The 27,403-nt window shown below is 41.5% G+C and overlaps 1 protein-coding gene across 6 annotated transcripts in view; it reads right to left on the bottom strand.

Annotated features, from left to right (window-relative positions):
- Positions 1–27,403, bottom strand: part of NBAS (neuroblastoma amplified sequence) — a 315,339-nt gene that overhangs the window by 251,176 nt on the left and 36,760 nt on the right. For 3 of the 6 annotated variants that reach the window (XM_029938273.1, XM_029938274.1, XM_029938276.1), the window contains exons 10-12: positions 21,607–21,745; positions 14,944–15,012; positions 6,316–6,444 (exon numbers count right to left, since the gene is read on the bottom strand). In XM_029938273.1, coding sequence (XP_029794133.1) covers positions 6,316–6,444; positions 14,944–15,012; positions 21,607–21,745 — 337 coding nt within the window. Of the gene's footprint in view, positions 1–6,315; positions 6,445–7,991; positions 8,144–10,098; positions 10,120–14,943; positions 15,013–21,606; positions 21,746–27,403 lie in introns of those variants that run through there. The other 3 variants (XM_029938275.1, XM_029938278.1, XM_029938277.1) reach the window with 3 other exon arrangements.

The raw sequence follows: 27,403 nt of genomic DNA, 5'->3' as shown, positions 1-27,403 counted from the left end.
GGCTAGAAAAAGACAAGAAATAATCAAGGTTGGTGAGGGGCTGTTTCCACTCTTGGTGGAAATGCAAACTGGTGCAACCACTGTAAAAAAAACCGTATGAGGTTTCCTCAAAAAATTAAAAACAGATAAACCACACATTCCAGTAAGCCCACTACTAAGTGTTTACCAGAAAACGAACGTAAGCAAAGAAAGAAAAGAAAGACACCAAGTTGAAGGGATAGATGAACCCCCTATATTCACCGCAACGTGATTTACAGCAACCCCGTGTCTGCGGCGCATGAATGGACAAAAAGGACGCGGTGCGTGCGTGTGAGGGACTATTACTCAGCCGCACGAAAGGGACATCTTGTCATACGCATGGCAGCACGCCCAGGTGTTATGCTAAGTGGAACACGTCAGACAGAGAAAGACAAACGCTATACGATTTCACGTATATGTGGAATCTAAAACATGAAACAAAGAAAGAAAATACAAACTGACCCATAAATACCGTGAACAAACTGGTAGTTGTGGGGGTCGGGAGAAACAGGCAAAAAAGGTCAAGGGAATTTACCCCAAAAAACCGCCGATATTCCCACTGCTGCTCTCACACTTTATAGTATCTGAGACACGCTGTGTAGGTCGGTGTTTTGAGGGCAGGATCCAAGGACCCACAGCCCCTGTGAAAGCGCCTCAGGGGTGCTCACCCCTCGTGCTGCGGTGGTATATTCTGAGAAGCAACCTCCGTGTCACCCCACTTTGGGTGACACGCCACCTTATGACTGAGAACACCTTCAGTGATGCCCACAGTGATGCCTTCTTCAGAGCGAGGAATTCTAATTGCTGGCTCTCTTTCACAGCCGGACACTAAACACAACGAAGGCCGCGGCCGCCAACAGGGTAAGAGCAGCCCCTCAACGCTTACTCGCTCCACAAACACTTCCTAGTACTTTTATGCCAAGTTCTACGTCAGGCCCCGTGGAACAGACGCATATTCAGGGTCTCTTCTCCAGGAGCCCACAGCTGAGTGAAGCTGTGAGGACAGCCGTGAACTGTGTCAACATGAATCACAGTGACTGTCATCTGCCCACTTACCCTTCGCTGATTGATCCATTTAACACACTCCGTCCAATCCCTCCTATTGTGGCAAAGAGCAAATAAAATTGTAGGAGAAACGAAATTTACCTTTCCTATTTCATCACAGGAAGTACAAATAGAAAAATAATAAAACTTCTTCAGACAAAAATTAAGGCCAAAAATGAGATGGAAATATATAAACATATGGGAAATGTTTGAGCCGAAAATCACTTTAGCAATTTAGCAATTTTACTGTATTCCAGACATGAACAAACCTTAACACTCACAGATTTCTAGCCAGATGGGTTTTCATATTGACAATGAAAGCTGAAGTATTTAATCAACTCAAAACTGGGTGGAAGTAAATCAGAAGAGGCCTTCCACAACTATCTTTAATCATTAGATTTTATAGAGAAAATACTCAACCACACAAAGCATATTATGAAAACTAATAAAGTGGTGAATTACATGAAGAAAGCCCCAGATGAGCTGAATTCACAATTTGGTAAAAGAGGCTAAGGTTGTGTATGGCGATAGTAAGACTAGTTTCTCCTCAGACGATGTTTTAGCTAACACTATAAGCTGGTTATACACTGTATATTACCATGCGCTCTATTTCATACATATTGGCTTGGCCATTTCATTTCCTAGAACAGCCATAAAGAGAGACAGACCGCTCTGGCTGACCCCAGGCCCCTTGACTAGGGCAGGTTGAATGAGGAGGGGGCAGCTGTTTGAGGGCTCAGCCCCTGATGAGTACATAAAATGACACCAATACATGTGGTGTATGACTTCTTCATAGTTTCATGTTACCAGTGTCTCTGCATAACGAATGCTCAACTCCAGAAGGCATCATTCACGTAGACTGCACGGACTCTCTCCCCGTCTTCCGTTGATATCGCCGCTGGTACCTAACTTACCCAGATAAAAGTCAAGATCTAGGGGCGCCTGACTTCAGCTCAGGTCATGATCTCACAGTTCATGTGTTCGAGCCCCACATCGGGCTCGCCGCTGCCAGCACAAAGCCCGCTTCGGATCCTCTGTTCCCCTCTCTGCCCCTCCCCATCTGGTTCTGTGTGTGTGTGTGTGTGTGTCTCTCTCTCTCTCTCAATAAATAAACAAACAAACAAAGGGAAAAAAGGTCAAGATCTCTCAACATAAAACTCTGAAACAAGGGCTTAACCTATAAAGTCCGAGAACCTGAATCCAACCAGTTGATTCTAATGCAGTGATGCAAGTTTACTTCTTCCTAGCGCTATCTCCATCTACTAAAGTACAAAAACGTTTGCTACTTACTAGGACTCTAGTGAAGCAACTGAGACAGGTGCCTATCGCGCAGGGCGGGCGGCCAGGCCTCAGTAGACAAATGCTACTTACTCCCAACAATCCTTGCCCCAACTCAAGTGTGAATCTTTCCTCTGCACTTATCTTTTCATAACATTAACATGTTACCTTGTTGCTTTGTTTATAACGTCCCTTGCAAGACTATGAACATCTCGAGGGCAAGGACTGGGACTTAGCCTTCTCTAAAACTTGGTAAAGACTGAGTAAAGAGCTGAACTCTCTTACTTAAGGATTATTATTATTAGTAACAGCTTGCCCCTTATAAAACTGTTACACACAAGATTTGTAACACGTACTGTAGTACACTAGATTTTGAGGGCTCCCTTCAGGTAGTATCTAGGATATAGGATATGCACCTCCGTCCCGGAAGTTCATCACATTGGCTTGGCCATTTGGATTAACACCCAAATTAAATCCAAAGTGGCCAAGCCAATGTGATGAACTCCCAGGATACAGGTGAAAGACTCAAGCAAAGTATAGTTTTTCAAACTCTTTTTGCTGAACAAAGAGTTACCACTCTCACATAATCTCCTAGCGCATATCATAAGCACTGCACACATCTATTGTGAACTTAAGGGTTTACCAGCAGGAAGCTATGTCAATTATTTATGCCAGTTCTTGGGGGTACACACGAACTGGTTCAAGAATTCCACATATCTGAGAAGGCTGAAGAAATCCGTGTTCTATTCACTGGGAAAAGGGATTTATCTCTGTTGTTTTAAAGATCAAATAAATAGGGCCTAATAAGTATGTCTTCCACCTTTTAAGAAATGTATTTCTTTTCCCACAGGGTCATGGGAAGAGCATTGTACATCAGAGTCAGAGAGAGATGCAATCTCTCTAAAATCTCAACTCTACTGCTTACTTGCTAAGTAACTCTGGGACAAAATAAGTGCTCAATAAATAATAATTGAGGTTTTATTGTAGTAAATTTTATAAAAGCTACATGAATACTATCTACATGAATGATGAGGGCATCAAAAACAAAAACAGACAAAAAAAGCAGAGTGTTCTTTCTGTGAAAATGATGAAGCCTCACAAGAATTTGTTTATGAGAGAATGAAGTTTCAGAAAGAACAGTAGAAAGGACTAGACAAAAGCAGGGAGAGGAATGTTCAGGAAGCAAGTATGCATTTTGACCACGACATCAGAATTAAAAAAAAAAAAAAAGAATAGATGAAATCAAAGTCTTTGTTTTCAACTCTGGCCAAAATTTCTTTTGAGCCTAAAACGAGGAGTCTCAGCGCAGAATCTGTTCTATTCAGCTACAGTCTTTCCAAGTGAGAAGTGGGGGGCGGACCGCCGCTGGCCCAGGATGGGAAGAACTCGGGATGAGGGGTGGGCTGAGCAGCAGCAGAAGCAGCAGTAAAGGCGGGATTCGGCTCAGTCATTCTCACTAAGCCACTGTTCCCTCAGCAACGGGAACCAACGTCTGCCATAACAGCAACAGGTCCATGGTTTTCAGTTTGGTGAGCCCCAAAACCCATTTTCTTTTTCCTAGTTTGCTCAGGCATCTGAGGGAAGTAATGTGGAGCAACCCAATCTGAAAAATAAAACGAATATATCACCCTAACAAAACTGGTCAGTTTGTCATAAAAGCGGGAACTAGCTTGAGAATCAAGCTACCTCAACAGTCTCTGCAGACTGGGACGCTAGAGCAGAGCCACGAGGACGAGCGGAAGCCCGCTGCGGCACGACAGGAACATCAGTCTTCCGCAAGTCCTGCCGAGCCGCCCTTCGGAATTCTCAAGGTTCACCGGTCTCGCTGGGGAAACACAGGAGACCAACTTCTGGCATCAGCTCTCTCTCTTCCCACCAAAAACCTCTTTGCCGTTTTCTAATTTCCTTCCTTTCCTGCCCCGTAACTTTTCTGATGGCCTATTCCAAACTATGGGGATATTTATATTTATTTACTCATTCAAGATTTTTAAACATTTTTAAGTTACTTTAATAGAATCACTAAAACAGTCCAAAAAAATCAATGAATAACAATGAGCTAAAGAGTAGCAAATTATAATGATATTGATTGGCAACTCATGACACAAAAATGTCTACGTAGCTAAAAAGTTGAGTGTATGCCAAGACGGATTACAACAGATCCAATTTATCTTCACAGGTAGAGAAGGGTATCCAAAATTTCAGTAAACAAAAGAGCATACTAATGAATACTGCCTAAACAGCCCTTACACTGCATGTGTGCTCTTTAGAATACAAACAAAATGAAATATTAGGTGTGCTTCGAACTTGATCAATATTTCTATTAGGTGAATGAAATAATTTAAGAAAATTAGTAGCCTTAAGAAAAAAAATTGCCCACATGTACAATATCACGTACATAATAGAATAGATAGTCTTCCCAAATGACAAATGTATCACTATATGCTAATAACCATGAAAAATACATGGTACCTTTTGGATCGATTACCCAGGGTGCATGGCTAAACATGTGAAACAAATGGTCTTAGAGTTGATCCACGCCACTTCCAGAGGGAAGATATAAATCAAGCCAGCTATCAATGCCGAGGAGAGAAAAACAATGTCCCTGTTCACAGCTGCTGAGATTGAAGACAGAGGAGGCCTCTTCTGTTCAGAACAAACTGAGGGTGATGCAGGGACGTTTGCAACAGCAGCTGGCGGTTCCGGGAAGCTTCATGTGTGGGTAGTATTAATTTTAAGCCTTTTGTTCAGGTGACACTGGAGATCGGCTCTCCCCCCGCCACCAGCTGTCCAGTGTGGGGGGTGGTTCCCGGCCCTACAAGGGGGAGGGTGGGGGAGGGCGGCCTAATCACTCCGCCCCTGCACGCGCCCCCCAGTGCGCGAAAGAGAGATGTGGAGAGCAAATTAAATCCAAAGTGACTTAAGAACTAAGGGGAAAACACCTTCTCAAACTTTTGTTTGTGTATTAAAACAAAAACAACACAAATGAAGAACAGGAAAAACAAATTTAAGCCTGTGAAAAGCATAAGAAAATGTAGAGCCAGTGTCCCTTTCCCTCTGCTGTTCTGGGAATAACAAAATGCTCTTTGCTTTTCAAGATTCTTTTAATAAAGCGCAGATTAACTCATGAAACGAAATTAAAAAGAATTCTGAAAAAAGACATCAATCCATTCAGGCCATTCAGGGAAAAGGCTCCAATCTTAGAATCACAAAACTATCCACCAAAGCCGGTGAAAATATAAACCGATAGAAAAGAGGAATGGGGAAGAGAGAGGAAACAAGTAACCTGTAAGTACAGAAATGCTAATTCACCCTGAGAGGAGGAAAAGATTTCGAATGTAAAGTTGTACCTAACTGAGGTCTTTCCTTTGATCTTCACTCTATCACAATATACAGCATTATATGCACAGGCCTTATCCGCCCATCACGATTTCAGATGATAACAAATGAGGATTCTGTTCCTAAACAACTAAGTCTGTTCATTCTTAAATCCTGTCATTTCAAGACACTATAAAATGAATAGACTGCATCTTCACTCCCTACCTTCTGAGCGAAGAGATCTCCCTTCAAGCCTTACGCAAGCCCGATACTATATTAGCATTGCAGAAGACACGGGAAGAACTGAAACCCTGTCGGACTACAGGCCACCCTCCAAATCTCCATCATATTTGGCTTTTGCTACAAAATTAGTATCTCCGTTCTGGATTTTTATAATGAGAAAAAAGGAGAAGGGGGTGGACAGATTCCAGTCGGTACAGAGTGCACCGCACCACAAACTGAAGTCGGCACAGAGTGCTACTCTATTCTTAATTCATCCCACTCCGCTGGTAATGTTCTAATTTAACCACAGCTTTGGCATAATGAGCATGAGTAATAGCGGTGTCCTACAGCAAAATATCCACCAAATGAAATTAGTATTGTCAGTACTCACCCTTACGCAAAACTCCTTCTCATAATAATAATCATCGGGAGACATACCTGTTCATTCTGATTCCACTCCCCTTGCTGCTTCAGAGACGGAATGGCCCAGATGCTCAGTTTCCCTGAGAAATGAATGGCAGCAAGGAGGGTCCCATCTGGAGAAAGGCTCATCTTAAAGATCCCATCCTGTACAATAATTATATGACAGTAATGTCAGATCAAGGAACTTGTAGCTGAATAGAAGTAACCTCTAGAATTTAATAACACTCTTTAGAGGGTGCCATGTCATAAATGATGTCTCATAATTAAGGGTTCCAACAGCTTCATAACACTACAAACATGCTCCAGCATAAATAAACAGAACTCTTACCCTTAAGGAGTTTTTTAAAAACTATTTTATAGTGTTATAATTCACTATAACTGAAAACCCATTATAAAAATACTCCTTTACATCACACATCAATTACCATGAGTTCCCATTAACGTTTATGGGTTGATATTGACCAAATGGTGAATTTCCTGAATCTGGGGTTCACATTTTCTTAAGATTCTTTATGTACACAGTATCTGGAATATCCTATCACAGATATCGCCTTTGTAGATGAAAGGGAAGGGAAAGGAGGAAGAGGGAGCTGGCAGAAAAGAGGGTCTAATGGTGATGGGAACAGAAGGCGGCAAGGGGGGAAATGCATTACTTGACGTAAGGAGCGCTAGGAGTGTTTATTTTCCAGATTTCCTGGTAAACACGAGGAATCTAATCATTGCTACAGAAAAGGGAAACTTGGTAACATACTGATTTTACATGGCCAACCACGGGGTGCACAGAACAAGTCTTGTGTTTTCAGGGCCTACTTGTCCAAACACTCAGTCCTTTCTTAGTGAGAGTACTAGGTTGCTCGGTCACCGTAAGAAAAACGGTACACGCAGAGATGTCTCCTGCTCACGCCTGCGCAGAAGCAGGAGAATCGAACCAACGCTACCTGGACATCTACTGCCCATTCAGGCATTTGCTGAAACCAGGGTTTAAGGTAGTTCACCCACAAACAATAAACCAGACCTAAACATGACGGCCTACAACCATATTTGTCCTTAAAATTTAGAAAATCTGGCAACACAGGTCCACCGCCACCTTTTAAGGGTGAGTATGCTGCCCGGTCCCACCATGGCAACGGTCAGGTAGGGCTGGACAGCATACACGTGCTTAAAAGGATCACAACGTAAGCTTTCCAGTTAGCCAGAGCCCCCACCATTCTCGGTTATGGCCCCAAGATTAAGGTCAAGTATTAGCTACACAACTGAAAATTAAACATGACTATACTAAAAAACATTTTTTTTAAATTATGCCTGGCTCAATTCACCACATTATCCACCTGGCCTCCACAGACACAAGTCCTCAGGTCGACAATGACGAAGGCATACTAGTCATCAAAACAAAACAGTCTTCAAAACCAGTCATCAAAAACAGAACCATTTCAGTAAGTGAGAGACCCCGGATGAGTACATTGATGAAAAGATTAGCATCCTCTAATCTCCTCACGAAGGACTAAACTCACTTCAACTGGATAGAACGCATCTCTTCCAGAATGCCAGAATTAAAGGGAAGAAAGATTAAAATACAAAAGCCCAAGAAAAAAGAAGCAATAACAGCAGAAGCATTGAGAGCACAGAGTTAACTATATCCCATCCCCTCCTCTGTGATGGAGATGAGGTCAGGAACAGAACCTTCCACTCACCACGCTGGGCAAACTCTCCATTGGTTTGGCAGAAGGGGGGCCTCACAAACACAAATTTTCATTTGCAAGAATTCTTGCTCCACTCTTCAGTTTGTAGAGAAAGAAACTAAGGATCCCAAAGGTTCAGAAACCTGCTGAAGATCATTCTAGTATGGCGAGCAGAACCGGAGCTAAAGCCGTGTTCACGTGCAGCCCAAGTCACTTCCGCTGCGCAGGGACCACTGCCCTTGCCTGGGCCGGGGCCTTCCCAGCACGCTCCTCAGCAGCAGTCATGGGCAAGTATGCTTTATGTTTTCTCACCTAAATAATTAGTCACCAGCGATCTGTATGAGAACTGCCAGGCATTATAAATGTTTCATTAACCAACTAATAAAAGTGCACTGAAAGCGGATAGGAAGTTTATGAATCCCTTTAACAAAAAACAAAGTATACTGAATACTGTGATGAACTTAACCACAGCATTGTGACCTAGAAAACAATGAATGAATATGCTAAATTATCCTTTGTTTTAGTCCTTCTCTTCTTTTACCTTCCTTTTCTCTCCAGACATTAAGCAGTAAATATATTAACGAAAAGGCTATCACTTGCTTTTAAACTGGTGAGTTCTTGAATCCCCCTAAGTTTCATTTGATACTATGATATCCTCACTGCAAACTTAACACTCTTTTCTTTAAGTATTTTGTGGTAGGAATCTGCACGACGCACACACAGATGTAGAAACTGGGGTTTAACAAATACCTACAGAACCAACAACCAGCCTATCAACGAATACCAACGTTTCACACTTGTTCTGCAAACCCTTCCCCAGTCACCACAGTGTTCTTGGGGATTTTTCCCCCTGCAGTACTTTAAAGTGAATCCAGACGTTAGATGTCTATACACGAAGCACACGGCTCTTTCAAGCCCCACGTTCTCCGACGAACACTCACACACGTGCACGGCGGGAAGACACGGTTCTCAGCGGCAGCTGAACGGCACCCAGGCAGCGGAGACAAGCCGCCTCTGCTACTGGAGAAACACGATGTTTTCCTTGTGAAATAAAAATTCCATTTTTATTTGTAGAAACATTTCGGAGTGTCTACAGCACACAAGGTACTGCTGGCTCAGGGAACAATTTATTATCCTGACAGTAGCTGTCACACAAGATCTAAAGCCACAGTTAGGAAATCCAGGCTCAAGTCTGTGAGCAGAGTCTGCAGTATTTGGAAGGCAGAATGCTTCTTGGTTGGCTGGGGAGAGAATTTCTTTCAAATTACTTCTTATTTGGAAATAAGAGGAAATGGCTTTTCAATCCATTGCACATCACACTAAAAGTAAACCTCAAACCTTCAAACCATAATTCCTCATATTGTATTAAGATTTCTCAGCATAACTGAATAACAATTTTTCTCTTCTCTATTTGAATTAAGTAGTTCCAAAAGCAATATAATCTAGGTGTAATTTTTACTTCAGTTAAAATGTGTCTGCATTTCTCTCCTATTCCTCACATGTGAATACCCTGTTGATTTTAATCATGACAACAGCTGGAATGATGGTCGAGAACATGCAGCTCGGCAGTGAGAAAAGGGAAGCTTTTCCTCGGAGAGCAAGAACGTGACAAGAAAGCCCACTCTCGCCAGTTTTGTTCAACGTAGTCCTGGAGAGCCTAGCCAGAGCAATCAGGCATGAGAATAAATAAAAGGCATACAAATTGGAAAAGAAGCTGTCAACCGGTCTCCTTACAGATGACATGGTATTATACATAGAAAACCCTAAAGACTCCACTGTTAGAATAAATAAATTCAGTAAATAAACAAATTCAGTAAAGCTGCAGGACACAAAAATCAACATACAAAAAATCACTAGTGTTGCTGTACTCTAGCAGTGAACTATCAGAAAGAGAAATTAAGAAAAACAATCTCTTAACACTAGCATCAAAAAGAATAAAATACTCAGGAATAAATTTAACCAAAGAAGTGAGAGATCTATATAAGAAAAGCCATAAAACACTGATCAAAAAAACTGAACCCAAATAAATGGAAAGATATTCCATATCCATGGATTTAAAGAACATTGATAAAATGCCCATAGTATCCAAAGTGATCTATAGGTTTAATGAAATACCTACCAAAATTCAATTGGCATTTTCCACAAAAATAGAAAAAATAATTCTAAAATCTGTATGGTACCACAGAAGTCCCTAAGTCCCCAAGTAGCCAAAGCAATCTTAAAAAGGAAGTATCACACCAGTTTAAAGTATCACACTTTCTGATTTCAAGCTACTGTTGCAAAGCTACAGTAATCAATAATACTGTATTGGCATAAAAACTGGCACAAAGATCAATGGAACAGAACAGTGAGCTCAGAAAGAAACCCATTCATAAATAGTTGATTTACAACAAAGGAGTCAAGAATACACAATGGGGAAAAGATACTCTTTCAACAAATGGTATTGGAAAAACTGGATACCTAACTTACACCATAAAAAATCCACTCTAACCAGATGAGGGTCTGGAGTGTAAGCCCCAAAACCCTAAAACTCGTATATGAAAACACAGGGAATAAGCTCCTTGATACCGGCTGTGGCAGTGATTTTTTTTTTTTTTTTTTTTTTTTTTTTTGTATTTGACACCAAGAGCCTGGAGCCTGCTTTGGATTCTGTGTCCCCCCACCCCGCCCCTCCCCTGCTTGCACTCTCACCCTGGGTCTCTCAAAAATAAACAAACATTAAAAAAGAAGGAAATCCTGTCATTTGTGACAACATGCATGAACCTGGAGGGCATTATGCTAAGTGAAATATGTCAAACACAGAATGACAAATACTGCACATCACTTATATGAAGAATCTTAAAAAAAAAAAAAAATCAAACCCCTGTAAACAGATAGTAGAAAACTAGTTACCTACCAGAGACTGGGGGAGAGGTTGGTAAAAGGGAAGAAACTTTCAGTTACAAGATGAAAAAGGTCTGCATGTCTAATGTATAACATGATGGCTACACTTGGTGACACTGTACTACGTAACTGAAACTTGCTAAGAGAGGAGGACTTGAGTGGTTCTTACACATACAATAAAAAGGTAAGTATGTGAGGCAACGGATGTGTTAACTCAAGAGGGAAAACCTTCATTTACAGATATGTAGGTCCAATCACCGCATTGTACACTTATAACTATACCCCGATGAAGGTGAAGAAAAGAAAACAAGAAAGAAAATGATGAATATCACTGCTTCAGCCTACTCTGTTCCATGAGTAGCTACTGAAAGGCAGTCTAGCTACATAATTACCTAATAAGTTACAACATGAAACAAACGAAGTTTGTTGACAAAGATCATTTACATAGTCTTCTTCCACCACAAATTCATCTATAACCCTTTTAATGACCAGATTATCAACTCTGTTTACCTCTTTGTATCAAATCTCTGCCCAAAGCTTTTCAAAAGATACTTTCCTGTTACTTCACTGAATCTCTTGTGTAGCAATATGATACTAATACTACTGAAATTAACAATACGGACAGGATTTTAACTTTCACCTCTCTTTCTCAGTTATTAAACCACTAGCTCCAACGTCCATTTGATCTTTTGTTAATTAAAAACACTAATTAAAGCCTCGACTACTGGCAGGAATAGAATAGGAATTATGTCTGCTCTCAAACACTGCAATAAAGCCTTTAACTGTCCTTTCTAAGAGAGAAGTTCATTTAAATGTTAAATATCAGATCTTTGTACTGAAATTAGTTTAAATTAACTTTCTTCAACTGCATATCATCTACACAGAACAATTAAAAATGAGTGATTTCCTATTTTGTTACACCTTTCAAAAATGTACACGCTATATGAAAACTAAGGGGCGCCTGGATGGCTCAGTCGGTTAAGAGTCCAACTTACACTTGGATCATGTTCCGCAGTTCACGAGTTCGAGCCCCACATCGGGATCTGTGCTGACCGCTCAGAGCCTGGAGCCTGCTGTGAATTCTGTGTCTCCCTCTTTCTCTGCCCCTCCCCTCCCCTGCCCGCGCTCTGTCTCTCTCTCTCTCTCTCTCTCAAAAATAAATAAAAGATTTTTTTTAATTTTAAAGAAAAAATTAAAGTACTAAACTTTAGTGCATATATTCAAAATGTTCTGAAAAACAACACAATCTTAAAGGTGAATTCGTAAGCACTGCTCTTCCAACATTCAACAATTATTTCTTGATTAAATATATTCAATAATACATATTATATGCCAGGCACCGTTTTACACTATGGGAAGCTAGCAGCAAGCAAGACATAAATCCTGCCTGCCCTTAAGAAATTTAGTAGAGATTTTTGCCCACGGTGGTTTCGAAGTCTGACCGGCCCCCCCCCCCCCGTAAATAAATAAATAAATAGTCCTCAAACACTAGGTTAACAAACCTGGGGCTACTGAGCACGTGGAGACACTGCAAGTGTACGGAGGAAAGAAAAAGCCAATTTTCCAAGACAACGTTCCTTATAAAAGAACAAAGATAACTTCTATTATTAACATACTCTTTGAAAGGTCATACTGTATGCCAGACAACCAGTAGGTGGTTATTTGGAATCATGTCAGCTTCAGGTGTCCTGGAGAACAATTTAAAAAGCACCCATAGACTACTAATTATTAGCTTTAGGATTATGAATATATAAAAACTGACTGATCGAACAGCACCTGTCACTCATTTATCAAGTGCCTGCAAAGGGGCAATCATGGTCTTAACTGTTTTAAGTTCATTTTTTCTAATACTGCTCAATCAGTGTTGCTACTTTTTACTCTAAGTTCTTTCTGTAAGATCATGTGAAAGTGCCTGTAAGCTAGAAAGCATTCACAAGAACAGGGAATTATTAGATACCTACATGCAGCCTTTCAGCTCTACAATTACAGCACACAAAAAGAAAAAAGAAAAAAGAAGAAAGAAAAATCTATGCCCCATAATTATTTCTGGGCTAGGAACCATAGGTACAAATAAGATAACACATAACATTCAGATATTTACTGAAGGCATTAATTTTAGAATAATAATTTCATAAAGTCTTTTTAAAAAGTCCACACAGTTAAGGACTCTGGTACAATGTGCCATTAAGAAATATCAAAATAGAAGGGCTTCTCCCGTGGGCTCAGTCACAGAGCCTTGGAGTTCCACACAAGAGAACTGCCAGCGCAGGGTCAAGGTAACACACAATGGGAGTTTCCGGATGGTAAGAAAGTTTTTTTTTTTTTAAAGTCCTTCTATACTGATTGAACAGAATTACATTTGCCTATTAATATCCCCAATCAACTAATAAACACAGTATCCACTAACTACAGGATATAACATAAAGGAGACGCATGAATAGCAATCCCCAAATAATTCTTATTGTAAACATATGACAACGATATTGGTCCAAGTAAAGTAAACATAGAACACAAAAAGCAAGTGTCGATAGCCCAGCAAACTGGAACACTCCAGCACCGCCCTCTGACACCTCCAGGACTTTGCACGTGCTGCTACCAGGCTGGACGTGTCCAGTGTTCCTCTCCCTGCGTGAGGAACTCTGACTTCCAAGTCAAGTGTCCCCTCCAGAATGAAAGGCTCCCTCTTTGTGCACCTCAGTGGCTCGTCACATTACGTCGTAGAAGGGGTTATAAAAACGTGTAACACTGTATTATTTCCCAACTGCTTCTCTGACGGTCTCCCCCACTACACTGAGAGCTCCTTGAGGAAGCGCAATGCATTTTATTCATCAATTCACTCTCAGCTCTAACGTTATGTCTGGGCTCAACGGGAGTGCTGACCGACTGAGAAAAAAAATGAATCAACACTGAAATGACATACTATTGTTTTATTATAGTCAACAGAATTTAAAAAGTGAGTTAAGATCTGCTAGAGATAGTTGTTTAGATAGTATTAAAGAGAATGCAGAGAGGACGCAGGGAGAAAAAGTAAAACAATGATCTCGTGCACTAAAATGGTAACAGATCAACAGGCAATCCAGTAAATTAGAACCAAGTACATGGGAGAGAACAAGTCATTTGATCTTTCATATGTTTCTTCATCTGCAAAATGAAAACAAACTCCATGAAATGCCTGAAGAGAGTGCTAACTGGAACACAGTGCCACCATATGGGGATTCAACAGGAAAGTGACTTTCCAGACATCAACAGCAGTGGAACTGCTCACTTCTACAGAGAGAACGCCAAAACAATCCAGAATGCGTGATTTAGTTGACATCAATGGCAGAAGAAGAACTAGAACTCAAATTCCAAATATATTAAATACAAATGAGGCAACAGAATGCTCATCTGATGTCTTACGATTTCTGTATTTTCTTATAAAGTAAAGAAATGGAAGAAACAGAAAAATGTTCATATCCCCCAAAACAAGGAAGATATGACCCGATGTGTCCAAATAGGCCAAGACTCTTGTGAGCACAAGACAGAAAGAGGGAAGTGACCATCTCCCTCCGAGGCAGGTCCTACACGGCACTTACAACAGGATGAAATGGACACACACCCTTGCCCAGGATCCCTGCATCTCTTGGAAAACAGTATAAAATGGTTCTCGAAGCCCAGAATCAACGTGGCTTGTTTTTTTTCTTGGAGTTTCAATAATCTCAGATTTTTTTTTTATTTTAAAACAAACCAAAAAGGATATATTATGGACAAAGATACAAAAGCTGCAAGTAAGATAAAATAAAACTTCAGATATATAATGGCTCCAGGAGATTTCTCTGGCTTCCATTCCCAAACTCTAGAGGGCTAAGTTCATTCTTTACCTTTTTTTTTTAATCTTTGTTATTGAGAGAATGACATACAGTAAGACACACAAACCCTCAGTGAACAGCTCCTAGAATTTTACTTATGTATCTGCCCGCATAGTGTACAATTAAGAGCGCATCCAGATGAAGATCTAGAACATTCTAGATTCCATTGTGCTGTAAAGGCACCCTGGTGAAAACATCTGAGAAGCACAAGGTTAATTAAGCTTGTGAGTTACCTGTTCTTGTCCTGGGCGACTATAAAGCTTGGCACTTAACATCCTTAACAATCCCAGGGTCTTGGGTACCTACAAAATAAATGCATACCATATGAAGAAAAATGCTTTCTCGCTGTATAAATCCTTTTACCATGAAATGAAAACTACAGGAAATCTAGTGTTTTAAGAAATAGTTCAGAAAATCATCAATAGGTGTCAGAGATCTTGGTGAGAGTCCATTTTTATTTGAAACAAATAATCCAAGTGGTCAATCTTAGAATATATAACCATAATCAGACACTTCTCAAAAACGCACATAACAAGTCTACCACACTCTGTGCACACTAGACTCACTGAAGCTCTTCTCACATGAGGGATCCCTAAGTTTTCATTTTATCCTAACATCTTTATGGAAAAGTCAACATTTCCAACAGAAATTTCCTTCATTAAGGAATTAATCCTACACTTCAAAAATGCCAGAAAAAAAATCAACATTTAGAAATTCAGGGAGAAAAAGTAAAACAATGTTATCATGCACTAAGATGGTAACAGATCAACAGAGGCAATCTAGTAAATTAGAACCAAGTACATGGCAGAGGACAAGTCATTTGATCTTTCATATGTTTCTTCATCTGCAAAATGAAAACGAAATAGAAACCAGTATTTGAAATAATATGACACAAGATTCTCTTTAGACTTGAGAGATGCACTTACACAAGCAAGAGGGGAAGAAAGGTATACTTTAAGAAATTTAAAACAAGTACTGCTGAAGAGAAAGAGAACTTAATACACTGGTTGGAGGGGGGGGTGTAAAAGGTTACCGCTGTTGTGGAAAAGTTTGATGGTTCCTCAAAAAGTTTAACATAGAATGACCATTTGGCCCATCCCTTCCATCCTAAGTATATACCCCAAAGAATTGAAAACAGGTATTGCATAAAATACTTACACACAAATGTTCACAGCAACACTGTTCACAATAGCCAAGAAGTAGAAACAACTCAAACGACCATGAACTAAAGAAGGAACAAAATGTAGCATACCCACACGACAGAATACTGTTCAGTCATCCAAGGAATGAGGCTCTGATAGATGCCACAGCTTGGATGAACCTTGAAATCATTATTCTAATGAAGGAAGCCAGAAACAAAAAGCCACGTATTATACGGTTCCATTTATATGAAACAGGGTAAGTCAGTCCAAAGAAACAGAAAGCAGACTAGAGATCGCCAGAAGCCAGGGGGAGGAAGCTAGAGAGGGACAGCTTAATGGGAATGAGGTTTCCCTTTGGGGTGAGGAGAACGAGCTGGAACTAGATAGTTGTGATCGCTGCAAACACGGTGCATCTACTAAATGCAAGTGAATTCTACACTTTAAAATGGTTATGGTTGATTTTATGTTTTATGAATTTTACCTTGAGAGAAAAAGGCAAAGAAGAGTACTGTTTTGTTCAGGTTAAAAACTGTCCTATCAGAACTTCCAAGCAGCTAAAGCCATTAGGGATGGCCGAGCTCCATGTCTCCCAATAATCCCTCCAGCGAAAAAGAACAAAAAGGGAAAAGTATGAGGTGCCTGGCTGGCTCAGTCAGTAGAACACGGTCATAAACCAAAGCCCGACGCTGGGCGTAGAGCTTACTTGAAGAAAAAAAAAGCCAGAGGGTGGGGGGGGATGGTCAGAGAATAAATCTATATGAAAATCATGCCCTCAGCTTAACTTGAAGACAGAAGAGAACACAAACTTCAAAATAACTGTCAGTAAGAAGACAAAAATCACCAAATCCCAGGGTGTCATCTCCACTGTCCCTGCCAACCCCCAGGTCCCCATGACACCTCCTACAAGGCCTGGTGCTGAGCAAAAGCAGATTGTAAAAGTACTGCAGGGCCCAGGAAGGACACATGAGGGAAGGTAGCAAAGGGATCAATCCAAAACCATAGTCTAAATTATAATCCAAGAATTTATGCCAGAAACGGAAGAAAATCTGAATCTACACCCTGAAAGAGCCAACGGTGGGGGGTGGGGGTGGGGGCCCTAAGAAAATTAACCCAGAAAAATCAACTCCAAGAAATAGCCTAGGAAAGCTATTAAATTTCACAGATAACAAAAATCCTCAAGGCCCCAAGCACAATAGCCAAATAACATTTGTATGTTATTTGTATGATTCCTTTTGTAAGGAAAATAATTTGACTTAAGTGAGAATTTTCAAATTCCACATACAAAGCAAAGCAATAATGGAGTAGTAGGTTTGTGTTTTTTTTTTAAGCTCAATGAAAGAAAGGGCAAACTAAGGATTTTATATCCAGACATGTTTTCCTTAAAACCTCCGGCTACTAGAAAACAATTTTGAACATACAAGAACTTACAGAACTCTTTCCCCATGAGCCCTTCTTAAAACATCTTCCAGAGGAGGGGCGCCTAGTTGGCTCAGTCAGTAGCGCATGCAACTCTGGATCTCAGGCTGAGTTTGAGCCCCATGTTGGGCGTAGAGATGACTTAAAAATAAATCTTAAAACACTCCCCCCCCCCCACACACACACATCTACTAGAAGATAGCTTCCTCCAGCCAATAGAACCCTAGGAACATTTCAACACAAGAAGTGACAGCACTCTGAAACATAAATGGACATCCAAGACACTAAAGAAAGGTGAGGATGAAGGTGGAAACTGATGTGCAAATATTATGTGTTTTGTCAAAGTAGCAATAACACAACTTAAAAAGGGAAGAAAGTGGAAAGGAAAAAAGGAAAATAGACTGATTTTTGTAGAAGCAATTAGCTGAGATTAAAGAATACCAATAAAACTGATGCATGGGTAAAATGCTGGAGGGCACTGATAACATCAATAAGATCACGGCAGTGAAATGATGGAAGTAAATCCCCATGCAACAGAATTTGAATGCAAGAGAGAAAAGAAAGAGAAAATGCAAGCAAGCACAGATGGCTCTCGAGCATGTTAAAGGAAGGGAACTAAAGGGGTTGGTAGCAGGATTTAGAGGAGTCTGAATCGCCCAAAGCCAAACAAAAAATAGTGTTTACGATGGAAAAATAAAAGTCTGTTGTATGCTGGTAAGTCTGATAGCAAAATCCATGTTGTAGGAAAAATATCCTTCCATGAGTCATGTGAGATCTGTGAACACAGATGGGTCAGCCGAGCCAGGACAAGGGCGATTTGTCCGTGATGACGACGGACAAGGTACAGACGCGGGCAGGTGGCGGCAGCACACGGACATCTTCCTCGGATTACCTCTATCTTCTGAGGGAAATAGGACTTCTCAGGGAAACAGGGCTCCTCACAACCTGTGTTCTTTCCACAACAGCCTTTACCAAAAAAGCAGCCGTAGTAATAACATGAAAATTAGTTTTGTTCCTTTTGATACACTTTCTAAAACTGACATTAAAAATACAAACATAATAATAATTAACACTATGATGGATCACTGTCTGGCTTATCAAGTGCCTTCACATGGAGGGCTGGTTGTGGCAAAAGCCCGACTACAGGGACGTAAAGGGAGGAGCCAGGATCCCAATCCCAGGCGGCTCCGCGTCCCGAGTCTGGGCGCCTTCCTTTCTCCCAGTCGCTAGACTGAAGCCTGCTCTCCGTTAGAGCACATCGCCCCCACGTGTGGACACGGCTATATCCCGCCCTACAGTAAACCCCTGGAGAGCTGCTACCTCTCTATCCCTAACACCCGACAGTGATGCGGTGTGGGACAAATGAACAAATAAAACTACCTCACGTAAATTTGAAACTTCGGTCAATGCGCATATTGAAGCTTGCAGAGGGTCTTTTACAACCTTGCAGCCTTGTGATAGACGAGAATGTATGTGTCAGCAGCATTTTTTAGTCGATATCCACCCGAACACAATAGCAAGCTTAAACAAACAAGTTCGAGGAGGACAATATCTACCACCTGACAAAAGGAGCTAATCCCCAAACTCACATTACTCGGAGGCAGCGGCGGACGGTGTAGAAGGACCGACAGTTAGCTGCAAGACATATTTAAGAGCCACTGACGTAATTAAATGCCCTTGCAGCAGTCAAAGAAATTAATCATACAGCCAAGCACTCAATTTGCACTCTCACGTGTTTCCCCACTTATCCTGTCCGTGCACAGGCAACCTTCTTTGAAGAGACTGCAATACCGAAGCTTCAGGCTGGAGAGGGAAGGGCCACCGCAAAGCAGATTCCAACGCTGCAGTGACGAGCAAGGGGAAAACTCAAGAGAATTCCAGGAAGCCAAGGCGACGAGAGGTTTCACAGCACGCAACCACACTCCGTGACTGGCACGTCCCAGATGACTCCGTCACAAACACGCTCGACTGTCCTATACTGCAATGGACCTCCAGTTCACCCACTCACCTCCCCTTGCATCCTCCGCACTGAGCCTATTTTGTTCCTTTTCTCCCCTCAATCTTTAATTTTGACAAACTTCCTGGCTACTGAAAAGCAGAAGTGATGGTACAAAGAAACACCAGTACGCCTTCTGCTTGGGTTCACCAGCTACTAATGCTTTGCCACATTTGCTTTATCTAGGTGTACATACATATCTTTTAAATTACGGTTTTGATGAAACCATTTAAAAAATATGCTGCAGACATCACACTTACAGTCAACAGTCAAAGCTGTTCAAACTCTTTCTGAGATCTGCCCTGAATATCTCACACAGAAAACTACGAGCGGGGTATGAATCACATCAAGAGAGACACAGGACCAACTTCCTGCAAAAATGAAATAATACGTTTAATAGGTATAAGCAACTCTTACCTCTTTTGAATTATGGGATAATCAGCACAGAGAAATCTGACAGTGCCACTGAGAGGTGTGTAATGTCATATGGGGGCTGGGGGGAGGGGCTCAACGGAGTCAAGAAGACCCGTCCCACCTGCGTTCCCTGTGTTTTTTTAATCATGGGATCTTAGGCTCCTTATCTGTGAAGTGTGGCTACTAACCCTCCATCTGGACCCTTCTGGCCCTGCAGGAGAAGAGGCAGGAACTAGAACAGGCAGAGGGTAACGCATGGAAGGAAAAGCACAGAGCACAGTCCTCAATTATAAACTCAGCCAGAAACACAAACAGTTATAAGGTCTGGTGTCATATAAATCACGAAGCTGAACTCAATTAAACAAACAAACAACAACAAAAAAACAGGAGATGCCTGGGTGGCTCAGTCGGTTAAGCAGCCTACTTCAGCTCAGGTCATTGTCTCACAGATAGGAGTTCAAGCCCTGCTTCGTGATTCTCTCTCTCCCCCGCCATGGGATTTCTCTCTTTCCTCTCCCTTGCTCACTCACCCTCCTTCTCACCAAAAAAAACAAAAACAAAAACAAAAAAGCAGAACAAAACAAAACAAAAACCTACTTTGTTGAGTTCAGTTCACAATCACATAGTTCAGAATATACTAAAAGCTAAAGAAAAAAATGGGAGCTTACAATAATTGCTTAAGATTTCTTTTTAGAAGTACTTCTTCATTAGTTCCTTTTTAACATCAGACATTTAACCATTCATAGTTTTAGGGAATTATTTTAAAATCAGTGTATTTTAACAGAGAATTAATAAGACAAATACATTCACTATAAGAAAAAACAACATGACACATTCCCTTATACTGCGCTTTACTTTAATTTCATGGTTTCTTCTCTCACTTGAAAAAATAGCTGCGTGTCCCCTGGAAAGAAAGCGCTGTACATGATTCTGATCAAGCGCGTGATTTCCTACAGTCTACATAATAACAAGATATATAACACTGCAGGGTGGCCAGTATGGGAGATAAGTTGTTCACTAATATCTAATTTTTCTTGGCTTTCTGGACACACAGAAAAACAATTTCCCAGGTCCCTTAAGGTAGGAAGGGCCGTCATATTCGTTAGAATTCATGCACGGCGAGCAGCAGTAACGTCAGCTCTGGTTTAAGAAGTCCCACCGTCCAGCCCTCTCTTCCCTCATCTACAAACAGAGACAGTGGAGCCTCCGCGTATTCTTCAGTTGTCACCTGGAACCAAGCGTCCAGGGGGATCCTGGCACCACCAGCAGGCTCTGCCGCAAATAAGGAATGGACCGTCATTTGGTGACATGTAGAAATGTCAGGAGTCGTCATCCATTTATGTGACTGTTTTTACTATCGCAGCAGAACCTGGCCTACACTGACTGTTCCGGCATACCAAAATACTTCGCGGTACAACAAATGAATGGATGGCCAGGTTCCTCACTCAGGTGGGCACAGACAAAAATATTAGGAAGTACCGTGGGGTGAAGATCTTGAACAGGGAGACTTCTGTTGTATTCTGTCACTTGCTGGCTCGGTGACCCAGGGTAATTACTTAACTACACGTTACTTTCGCCATCAACAGACAGGCTAGTAACAATACCTACCTCAAAACGTGGGTGAGAATTAAGTCAACCAGTATGTACAACAGCACTGAGAGCAGCTGCCAGCACAGAAAACAAGCTAAATAAACGTTAATGTTTAAATAAGCAAATGCAAGTGACAGGACGACTGTTGTTTTTCTAACATGCCAATGCCGTTACTAAAAATGAGACCAAGTTAAGCACAAAACGCTCTAGATAAATTCGATGTTTAGAAGAAGTACCAACATTTCACAGGAAGTCGCTTTCCTCATCCAAGACAAGTTATTTCCTCCTCTCCTGTCTAAGCTCTATTAGCAGAGTGAGGGGCCATAATGAATACTTACCGCAGTGACCCTGTCTCCACCATTAGTAACCTGCTTATAATAGGGCGATCCTGAAAGAACTCTCCAGGCGGACAGGCCATTGCTAGATGCTCTGGATATGCCCACTTCAGCAGTTTCGCATCCACCAACCAGTAAAAGTCTAGAAAACAGAAAACAAAAAGAACTGGTAAGTTGTCATATGAATAAGAGGACTTCAGAACAAGGAGAGCAGCAGTAGTCACCTTCACAAAGAAAACTGAAGTAAAACCGCTATATACTGAACCCAGAAGTAAAATATTTTACACTTGATCTTAGCGAAAAGGCCAAGAAATGATCAGAAGTAAAATATTTTAGAAGAAACAACCAAAAGAAAACCAGCTGGTTTTTCACCTAGAATTCCACCGTCACTTATACAGAGTAAGGTTTAAACACTCAAGCACCTGACATCCAGATGGGAATGTTAACGAAAGAGTAAGAATGTTTCAAGGCTGGCCCCCGACACTGAAGACATGGGCCGTATCAACACCAATAACGTAATGTCCAGTGCGTCCCCATGCCCGGATATACGTAGATTAACCACAGCAGCACGCTATGCGCAGTCAGGGCATAACTACAGACGTGAGGCATGACAGCCGAAGTGCCATGGCGAGGACAGAACCCTACAGTAATAACGACACTCAAACAAGACGGTGCGGTAGTTAAGACGCACGTTGTGCTCTCTTTACTCCAGTCGCTCTACTTCGTGAGCAATTAGAGGCAAGTTGCCAACTGGGCAAACAGTCTCACACCTATGAGAAGTTAAAAGACTGTGACACTACACAGAGCAAACTCATTAATAGAAAACCAAACCATCATGAGGTTTTTATTGACATATAAATGATACATAACATTATATTAGTTCAGGTGTACCGCATAAGGATTCAAAATCTGTATATATTGTGAAATGATCCCCGTAATTAGTTAATATCCGTCCCAAACACAGTTATACGTTTCTCTTCTTGTGATGAGAGCTTTTAAGATCTCCTTTCTTAGCAACTTTCAAATAAGCAATACAGTATTTTTAACTGGAGTCAGCACCAACAGTCATGATGTTTAAAGTTACAACATTCACTAAATCTGGCCGAGACCTATATCAGGCATTATAATCATCTGTCAAGAAAAGAAAAAAGCTAAGTTCAGATATATTAAAGGAAGCACTACAACTACCAGTGAATAATTCACTGTTCCCAATGACAATAAGGTGGAATAGGAACAGAAGAAAGAAGCCAGAGCTTCATGGTTCTCATCCATATGACACTCTCCCCGCATCATCTAACGCTGTCCCAAATGACAGAAAATAATTATCAAGCTACCTTTAAAGCAAAACACATACTGTCACCAGGCTCCATTTGGTCAAAAAGAGGATGTACTTCATCACACAAATTAGTCCTTACCTTTTTCTAGACCATGTTCATAGACAGAGCAAAACTTAAAAAACTTTAGTTTATGCATAGAAAATACAAGGTAAATGAAAACGACACTTCATAAGGCTCCTTAGAGTGGCATGTCAACTTAAGGATTTACTTAAAAAAAAAAAAAATCCAGATGAAGGAAGGACCAGGGATGTAGCTATGAAACATGAGTGACCACGAGTTGACTGTTGAAACTAAATGACAGGTGCAAGGAAGTCAATATATTGTTGTCTCTAGGAACAGGTTTCAAATATTCCACAATGAAATTTTTTCAGAACTCATTTTGTTTAAAAACAAAAACAAAAAACAAAACTCTGGGAGTGCCTGGCTAGCTGAGTAAGTAGAGCACACGATCCTTGATCTCAGGGTTGGGAATTCGAGCCCCACATTGGGCATGGAGATTACTTTAAAAAAAAAAAAAAATCCTCTAAATAGAAACAAAAAAGGTAATTCCAAATATTTGTATTTCTGAATGTAATCTCAGTGTTTTTCAAACAGAAAACATGTTTTTCATAAAATATATCTTTAAAAATTAGCAACCTATAATTATAATAAACATGAAAACACCTGAGAATTCAACAAATCCCAAAAGGCCAGGATAAAGCAGATCCTGATAACTAAAATAATTTTCCTCTGCTCAGTGTACATCATACATATTTATATTAACAGTATAATTCTTTTCTCAAGGGATTGATTATTATTATTTAATCTGCACTACTAGGTCATGGAAGTGATATTTCTAATTTTCAGTTGAAAAAAATATATATAAGGGTGTCTGGGTGGCTCCGTCGGTTGGGCGGCCAACTTCGGCTCAGGTCATGATCTCACAGTTCATGGGTTCGAGCCCCATGTCAGGCCCTGTGCTGACAGCTCAGAGCCTGGAGCCTGCTTCTGATTCTGTGTCTCCTTCTCTCTCTGACTCTCCCCCATTCATACTCTGTCTCTCTCTCTCAAAAACAAATAAATGTTAAAAAAATTAACAACAAAATATATATGTGTGTGTATATATATATATATATATATATATACACACACACATATAGCTTTTGGCTCTCAGCTTGGAGGAGGCAAAGGTGCGACTCTCTTCAGTCACCCAGAATTCAGGTTCATCAGACACCAGCAGCCTCCACCACACCACCTAATTCAATCCCAATGAGATCTAAGTTGTACACCTGAGGTACCCCAGTGGGGAAGTGAATGCCATGTCTGCCCTGACCCACAAGATCGCTCCCTGAGTCTGCCTCCAAAAAAGGTTGGTGATGACATCTCCAAGGCAACCTGCGATCAGAAGGGTCTGAGGAGGACAGTGGAACTGACAGCTCAGAACACACAGGCCCAGACTGAAGCGGTACCTTGTGCCTCTGCCCTGATCGCCAAAGCCCTCAAGGAACCACCAAGAGACAGAAAGACGCAGAAAAACATTAAGCGCAGTAAAGGATCACTTTTGATGAGATGGTGAACAGTGCCCAACAGATGCAGCACCATTCTTTACCCAGAGAACTCTCTGGAACAGTTCAAGAGATCCTGGGGACTGCCCAGTGCGGAGGGGGGGACATCAATTTTGCCAGTTAGTGAAGTCCAGGAAAGAAAATGCAGTAAACTGGCTTTGGCACGTAACGCCCACCCACAAGTCTAGTCAAATACTGAGAATAAAATCAGCATCTCATTTACTTCGTGGCATTTAGAGGTTTCCATACCTTAACGGTTATAGCTTACGCATTCTGTGATTTACCGCGGAAAGAATGGTAGATTTTGCAGAAAGGCAGCCTGCGCACAGACAATACCGCAGAAAATAATTTACAGCATTAACGTTCTGTGCCGGTAAATTCCTCCCCCCAGAAGACTCCCTTAAATACACACGGTATTTGGCTCTTAAGTTCTTACTTTAAGAATCATATTTTGAAGTAATCGTTCTAAAATTTTTCTATAAAAATATAAGGGGCGCCTGGGTGGCTCAGTCGGTTAAGCATCCGGCTTCGGCTCAGGTCAGATCTCACGTTCGTGGGTTCGAGCCCCGCATCAGGCTCTGTGCTGACAGCTAGCTCAGAGCCTGGAGCCTGCTTCTGGTTCTGTGTCTCCTTCTCTCTCTGCCCCTCCCCCTCTCATGCTCTGTCTCTCTCTGTATCAAAAATAAATAAAAACATTAAAAAATATATATATATATGTAAACCAAAACAGATTTTCTATAGTGCAAATTAAGTTCTCTACACTAAAGCACATGATGTGTGGGAATTAAAACCGTACTTCCCCTTGACAAAAAGGAGAGAGAGAGACTGACCTTCCCAATAATCTTCAACCTCAAAATGTTGTGGAAAATAGGAAAATCATAGGTCTAGGAATCAGGCATCAGATTCCAGTATCTCTGCAACAAAGAAACTATGTGATGTAAAGAAATCCCGTCAATATTTACTAAATGCAAACTGCGTGCCAAGCAATGCAGAATATGGCAAGCAACTGAAGAAGCTTCGTAATGAACCATTTATAATTCTCCTTGGAATCCATTCGTAGTGTTACATCATCTCCCAGTTCACCAGCATGGAGCTTGGTGTGGCTCTTAGGGGTGCGCTTTCGGTCCCCACCTTGCTTTCCTCAGATGCCCTTGGAGATACAGCGACACTCGGGAATGAAAATGAGCAGGGCCCGCGCCAGGGCAAAATGACAAGTCAACACAACCACTGCCACACACAGGACCTCTCCCAGGCCCTCGAGGTAGGCTCAAAGACAGCCCAAAGAACAGAAAAGTGTATGGAAAAAGCAGCCAAGGAAGGCTTCAGAGCGAAAAGTTTAACTTTTAAACAACTTCCCAAATAAACGGATCAGGTAAAGAACATGCTAAGTCCTGGGAATCTGATGTCGAAAAGCAGAGTCTGGTTTGTGAAACGGGGTTTAGAGAACAGTAAATGCAGTGTGTGCTTCTAGCCTATAAAAGGGAAGCGGGACAGGGAGAGAAAGTTCAAAGGGGTCCTGAACACTACAGAGTCATTTGTCCTGAGCACGCAGCACCTTCCACCTTCTCTCCTAGAACAGGTACTGAAATCATGCCTCCATTAGCAGACTCGGAGCCACTTGGGCACGGAGACTGGATCTGCATTCTTCGCAGCATTTACCACAATTGTTTCACTCAAGACACATCTGTCTGTGCAGGATGTGCGACGCCCTGCAAGGAACAAAGATAAATAAGACACAGTCCTTGTCCTTGGCTTAACCTCCCCAGGCTTGAGCTCCCCAACCTGAGAAACGAAGGAGCTGAACCAAATGACAGATGACCCTCTTGCCCAGCTCTGACATGCTAAGAGTCTAAAACTCTGAGCAGGAACATAGGTATCAGACAACAAAAATAAACTGTGACGGATGGAGCTGAAAACACAAGAAGAGGTGAATTAAATGAGCAGAAGGAAAGGCGGCGACCAGAGCGAATGAGGGGCAGTAATATGGGGATGGTCAAGGCCATCCAAGGAAAGGGAGCGGGGGACAGAATGAGTGTCCCTAAGCATCACACCACATGTGACCCTGATGAACGGGGAGAGCTCAGTGTGACACTACAAATTATTTCCAAGAAGAATTATAAATGGTTTATTAAGAACGTTCTTCAATCTAATAATTGTTGAAAGAATCTGCCATCTAGTGGCTGAAAACTTCTGAAAGCTGAGGAAGGAAGTTTAAAATAGGAGAGACACCTGGATATGCTCCGCCCAAGGACCAGTGGGCCTGCGGCATACAACCCACAGAAAGAAAAGAAGAAAAACACTATATGTCTCAAAATTTAAAAGTGCAGGGGCGCCTGGGTGGTTCAGAGAGTTAAGCCTGACTTCGGCTCAGGTCATGATCTCACGTCTTGTGAGTTCGAGCCCTGCATCAGGCTCTGTGCTGACAGCTCAGAGCCTGGAGCCTGCTTTGGATTCTGGGTCTCCCTCTCTCTCTGCCCCTCCCCCACTCACGCTCTGCCCCACCCCCCCTCAAAAAATACATAACATTAAAAAAAATTTTTTTTTAAGTCCCTAAAATCAAGCTTCTCAAAATAAGGGCTCAAAAACTGTTACCTACTGCTTCACAGCTAGAAGTCACTCCTCTCTTGGCATAATGGAGAATGTTCCCCCTTTTTAAGTCATCTTTAGTATACCTTACACATCCTTCATCTCAAAAACCTAACTACTTCAAAATTTTAAGATTCTGCTTATCTCTGTTTATTAGCTAAGAGCTTATAGGAGAAAACACGCAATCGTCACCCATTCACAGCAGGGTTTTCAATCCTTCCTATGCATCAGGATCACGTAAGGCGCTGATAAAAACAGGCTGCTGGAGCACACCCCCAGAGGACACCCCCAGAGCACAGACCCCCAGAGGACACCCCCAGAAGACAACGCCAG

Source organism: Suricata suricatta, chromosome 4 (genome assembly GCF_006229205.1).
Source record: "Suricata suricatta isolate VVHF042 chromosome 4, meerkat_22Aug2017_6uvM2_HiC, whole genome shotgun sequence".
Lineage (NCBI taxonomy): Eukaryota > Metazoa > Chordata > Mammalia > Carnivora > Herpestidae > Suricata > Suricata suricatta.
This window is presented reverse-complemented; position numbering and strand designations above follow the sequence as displayed.